This window comes from Rana temporaria, chromosome 13 (genome assembly GCF_905171775.1).
Source record: "Rana temporaria chromosome 13, aRanTem1.1, whole genome shotgun sequence".
In the NCBI taxonomy this organism is placed as follows: domain Eukaryota; kingdom Metazoa; phylum Chordata; class Amphibia; order Anura; family Ranidae; genus Rana; species Rana temporaria.
Genome location: NC_053501.1, coordinates 108,837,677 through 108,843,687, shown reverse-complemented (window position 1 = coordinate 108,843,687; position 6,011 = coordinate 108,837,677). Strand labels below are relative to the sequence as shown.

The window sequence follows — 6,011 nt, the reverse complement described above, 5'->3', positions numbered from 1 at the left end:
CTTAAGCCGCCAGACTCTATGGCCGGGGGAATGGTCTCTGCATCCACTAGTCTTTCAAGCACTCTGCCAAAGATGGGGAGTGCCGGACGTGGATATCATGGCATCGAGACTCAACAAGAAACTAGACAGGTTCATGTCCCGCTCAAGGGATCCGATGGCCTGCGGAACCGATGCGTTGGTTTGCCCTTGGCATCAGTTCAAACTTCTTTATGCGTTTCCCCCGCTCCAGTTACTACCCCGCCTGCTGCGCAGGATCCGGGGTGGAGCACATACCAGTCATCCTGGTAGCTCCAGCATGGCCAGAAGGGCATGGTACTCACTAATCTTAAGGATGGTAGTGGGAGACCCTTGGACTCTTCCTCTACGGCCAGACCTGCTATCGCAAGGTCCGATCCTCCACCCTGCCTTACGGCATCTAAATTTGACGGCCTGGAAGCTGAATCCCTGATTCTCAGGGGTAGAGGTCTGTCTCAGAAAGTAATCTCTACCCTAATCAGAGCCAGGAAACCGGTCTCTAGGGTGATTTATTACAGGGTCTGGAAGGCCTATGTAGGCTGGTGTGAGTCCAAGCGATGGCTTTCTCGCAAATTTACCATCGATAGAGTATTAAGTTTTCTCCAGCTAGGAGTGGATAAAGGATTGGCATTAAGCACAATCAAAGGACAGATTTCTGCTCTGTCAGTGTGGTTTCAGCGGCCGCTGGCCACCCACTCGCTGGTTAAGACCTTCCTTCAAGGGGTCTTACGTATTAGACCTCCAGTTAAATCCCCGCTTTGTCCGTGGGATTTAAATCTTGTTCTGTCAAGTTTACAGAAACAACCGTTTGAGCCGTTGGCTGATATTCCTTTGGTTCTACTGACAAGGAAGTTAGTATTTTTGGTTGCCATAGTTTCCGCAAGAAGAGTTTCGGAGCTGGCAGCCTTATCCTGTAAGGAACCATATCTTATTTTTCATAAGGACAGGGTCGTTCTCCGCCCTCATCCTTCCTTCCTTCCGAAGGTCATATCCAGTTTTCATTTGAACCAGGATTTGGTATTGCCATCCTTCTTCCCTAAACCTACTTCCAGAAAGGAAGGGTTGCTGCATACCTTGGATATTGTCAGGGCCATGAAGGCCTATCTTAAAGCTACAAAGAAGATCCGGAAAACAGATGTCCTGTTTATTCTACCGGATGGGCCCAAGAAGGGGCAGGCAGCTGCAAAGTCCACCATTTCTAGGTGGATTAAGCAATTAATCACTCAGGCCTACGGCTTGAAAGGGTTGCCTCCTCCAGTATCATTAAAGGCTCATTCTACTAGAGCCATGGGCGCCTCCTGGGCAGCACACCACCAGATCTCTATGGCTCAAGTTTGCAAGGCGGCAACCTGGTCTTCTGTCCACACGTTTACAAAATTCTACAAGTTGGACGTAAGAAGGAATACTGATACTGCCTTTGGGCAGGCAGTGCTGCAGGCTGCAGTTTGAGACCCTCGGATTCCGGGGGCTCCTCTTGTTCGAGTTAAATTTAAAAATTGTATTTTTCTCAACTAAGTTGGATTTATTATGATTTGAGTATTCTCTAAATTAAATCCTTTTGTCTTGGAGATGTTCTCCCTCCCCTCATTGTAAGCATTGCTTTGGGACATCCCATATAGTAATGAATGCCGCTCTGTGTCCCGTGATGTACGATAAAGAAAAAGAGATTTTTAATACAGCTTACCTGTAAAATCTTTTTCTTGGAGTACATCACGGGACACAGAGCTCCCACCCCTCTTTTTTGAGGACCATTTTGGGAGGCATACTGCTTGCTACAAAACTGAGGTACTCCTCCTATGGGAGGGGGTTATATAGGGAGGGGCATTTCCTGTTTGAGATTGCCAGTGTCTACACCTGAAGGTACTCCATATAACCCATATAGTAATGAATGCCGCTCTGTGTCCCGTGATGTACTCCAAGAAAAAGATTTTACAGGTAAGCTGTATTAAAAATCTCTTTTTTATTGCATTTTTATTAATTCTTTTTTTTTTACTACTATTGGCGGCGATCAGCGATTTTTTTCGTGACTGCGACATTATGGCGGACACTTCGGACAATTTTGACACATTTTTGGGACCATTGTCATTTTCACAGCAAAAAATGCATTTAAATTGCATTGTTTATTGTGAAAATGACAGTTGCAGTTTGGGAGTTAACCACTAGGGGGCGCTGTAGGAGTTGGGGTTCACCTAGTGTGTGTTTACAACTGTAGGGGGGTGTGGCTGTAGGACTGACGTCATCGATCGAGTATCCCTATAAAAGGGATCACTCGATCGATACGCCGCCACAGTGAAGCACGGGGAAGCCGTGTTTACATACGGCTCTCCCCGTTCTTCAGCTCCGGGGACCGATCGCGACGGAGCGGCTATAAACGAATAGCCGCGCCGTCGTCCCGGATCGCTCCCCGAGGGAATCCGCCCGCCGCACGCAGCGGAGGGGGTCCCGATCGGACCCCCCACCCGCTAGAAGGCAAGGACGTATATATATACGTCCTTCTGCCTGTACGTGCCATTCTGTGGAGGTAAATAGTCGTGCAACGGGCGTTAAGGGGTTAAGCTACAGCTGCGGGTCGGCGTAGTACCCGTGTGTGGCCACGGCCAAAAATGTATACTCCATGTATCGTAGGGGCGGCAAGGGCTGTTGCAAATGTTAACCAGTCTTAAGTTTTGAGGGTTCATGTGCGTGTAAAGGCAGGCGTCCCAGTACTTTTGGTAATATAGAGTGTTCAATCTGTTAGAATGGAGGCTTCTTTTCTCTCCACATCGAATGTGTCAATCGGGGAAATTACATATTTTGGCCACTAGATGGCGCTGATGATCAACACTTCACCATAGCGCCATCTAGTGGATATAATGCAGTATTTTTCCGAATCGCTCTATTCTGTTTGAGTGAAGGACATTCAACCCTGAGAGAAAGTAGCAGAATATTATGCGTTTTTTTTTTTTTTTACTTTCTTTATTTTTTGCCCCCGTACATCCAGTTTCACAGACTAAATGACTCGTAACATATTTGGGGGGGGGGGGGATACAAATAAAAAATGGGAGCGGGAGGGGAGTGCGTTATATGATGACTGTAATTTTATTTATTTTTTTCTTCCCGAAGAGCCACGGGGAAGAACAAGAAGCAAAACACTTTGAGTTACACCGCAGCCAGACTACACGAGAAAGGCGTACTGCTAGAGATTGAGGACCTTCCCTTCAGCCAGTGAGTATTTTCCTTTTTATAATAAAAATATAGGCATCTCCTTTTAAAAAATGATAGATATATATCCATCTATGTCTATATATCTAAAAAAAATATATATATTTATATTTAAAAAATATAATATTTAAAAATATATATAAATATGTTTTTATATATATATATATATATATATATATATATATATATATATATATATATATATATATATATATATATATATATATATATAATTACATACACACACACACACACACACATTATATATATATATATATATATATATATATATATATATATATATATATATATATATATATATATATAAATTGTGTGTGTGTGTGAAGAAAAAAATTCTAGAATTACTTATATCATTTTTAAATGTTATATATTTTTTTTTATATATTAATTTTTTTAATTATATAGATAGAGAGATTATATATATATATATATATATATATAATATTATTATTTTTTATATTCCCATCTCCAAATGTGCAAAAGCACATTTGGAGATGGGAAGAGAGTGTTGTCCAGGGATTTAGTGCTATAAAAAGGTGACAAGGATCTTCATAGCTGGATTGCCAGGGATTTTTTTTTTTTTTTTTTTAATATTGGAAGATTTTCAAATCTTAACAAGATTGTAAGATTGTAGCAATTTGAGAAAAGGGAAACTGCCGCTCTAGGTGAGTGCACTCAGCAATCAGTGTCCTCTCAGAAGCGTGGGTGTGATGTGATCCAGCTTCCCAGGTGATTACCATTGATTGTTTTTCACCACCCCTTCTCATTAGCGATGGTTGGCCACAGGTGAAGGCGGATCACATGACTGGTTCAGGTTTGGTTTAGGTGTGTGTATATATATTTGAGTTGTGTACCATTTTTGTTTTAGCTATGACTAAGCGCTGATGCCCCAGTGCGAAACGCGTCAGCTATTCACCCTACTGTCTGCTGTGACTTTTAATGCTGTTTTCAATTTTTACAATTAAAAGCAACTTTTTAAGAATTTTGTGGAAGTGCTGCTGTCCAGTCTTTTCTCCGGTCCTCGCATTGTAGCAATTTTGGTTTAGGAAGTCAAGTGGGGGTTCTATTACCCAGAATCCTCTGCAGCACCCCGCCCTTGTTTCATTTACAATGGCTTTTTTTTTTTTTTAGATTCCGGAATGTCATCTTCGAGATCGCCCCTTCCGAAGAGGCGGGGAGGTTTCAAGTGAAGACGAAATTCCTCGGGGTGGATATGGAGAAGTTTCAGCTCAATTATCAGGTAAATGGTGTCGCCACTAGGGGGAGCAATCACAGGAAATTCTTTTTAAAGTTTGCCTGTTATCGTAGAAGGATGTGATCTGACGGGGTTGACTTGTTTTTTGAAGGTCCAAGTTATAACGCTTGGGTTAACACGTGAGACGGCAGACGACATGAATTTACTAGTACAGGGGGGTGGGATGAGGTTGGGGGTTCCTTGACACTTTACTCGCCATTTTATTACCTTTTTATTTATTTATTTTTTACTTTTATTTTTTTCTGTTCTTTTGAGGAAATTTTTTGTTACATGTTTTCTATTTTTTTATCTTGGTTTTCATTTTCTTGGGGGGGTTGCTTTTTTTTTTTTTTTGTTACTTGTTTTGATTTGTTTTGTTTCATTTTCCAGTTTTTCTTTATTTTTTGGGGGTCGCTTTTTGTTTTTATTCTATTTATTTTTTTATTTGTAGCTTTTATTTTTTTTTCCTATTGCTTTTTTTAAAAAAATTTTGGGTGGTGTGTTTTTTTTTTTTTGCTGCATTTCTTTGGGGGGGGGGAGGGATTTTGTTTTGTTTTTGGGGTTATGTTTTTGTTTTGTAGTTTTTAATTGTGGGGGTTTTTTTTTTGGGGCGGGGTGTTGTTGCTTTTTTTTTTCTTTAGATTTTTTTTTAGGGGTTTTTTTTTTTGTTTATCTTTTTCTTTTCTTTGTTGCTTGTTTTGCTTTGTTTATTTTCCAGTTTTTGTTTTTTTATTTTTTGGGGGTCACTTTTTATTTTTATTTAATTAATTTTAAAAAATTAAATCCTTTTATTTTTTTTATTTTGTAGCTTTTTGTGGGGGGGGTATTTTTTTTTTTTTTGTAGTGGTGTGTTTTTTGCCTTTCCTTGGGGGTGGGGGGTAGCGTTTTTTTTTTTGTTTGTTTGTTTTGGAGGGGGGGTGTTTATGTTTTTGTTTTGTATTTTGTTTTTCTTTCTTTGATTTTTTTTTTTTTTGGGTGTTTTATTGTTTATCCTTTTTTTTGTTTAGTTTTTTTATTTGTTTTACATTTTTTGATGCTTGTGTTTTTATTTTCTTTCGGGTTTTTTCCTGTTTTTTTTTTTTTTTTTTTTTTTGGGATTGTTTTTGTGTTCTTTTTTTATTTTTTTTATTTTTTTTGTGTTTCTTTAAAAAAAAATGTAATTCTGTGTGTTGATTGTTTGTTTGTTTTTTTGTTTTGTTTTTTATTGGTTTTGAATATGTTTTAGTTTCCACTCTCACATTTTTCCCTCTCTAGGACCTTCTCCAGCTGCAGTACGAAGGCGTAGCCGTTATGAAGATGTTCGACAAAGCCAAGGTCAACGTCAACCTGCTCATCTTCCTCCTGAACAAAAAGTTCTTCCGGAATTGAGAACCTATTTGGCGCCCCCCCCCCCCCCCCCCCCCGCAGATGTATCCCCCCCCCCCCCCTCTGTATTGGGGAGACGTCGCCTCCAGCATCTCTGTACTGTACACACGGCTTGCTTTCACTTGCTGGCTGACGACCGCCCTCTAGTGGGAAAATAGCAAACTGCGGTTATCGT

General features: G+C 40.2%; 1 protein-coding gene across 1 annotated transcript in view; it reads left to right on the top strand.

Annotated features, from left to right (window-relative positions):
* IQGAP3 (IQ motif containing GTPase activating protein 3) overlaps nucleotides 1-5,869 on the top strand; it is a 26,380-nt gene extending 20,511 nt beyond the window's left edge. Inside the window, exons 15-17 of the mRNA XM_040332030.1 lie at nucleotides 3,105-3,219; nucleotides 4,369-4,477; nucleotides 5,726-5,869. Coding sequence (XP_040187964.1) covers nucleotides 3,105-3,219; nucleotides 4,369-4,477; nucleotides 5,726-5,839 — 338 coding nt within the window. The 3' untranslated portion in view covers nucleotides 5,840-5,869. The remainder of the gene's footprint in view (nucleotides 1-3,104; nucleotides 3,220-4,368; nucleotides 4,478-5,725) is intronic.
* The last annotated feature ends 142 nt before the right edge of the window (nucleotides 5,870-6,011 follow it).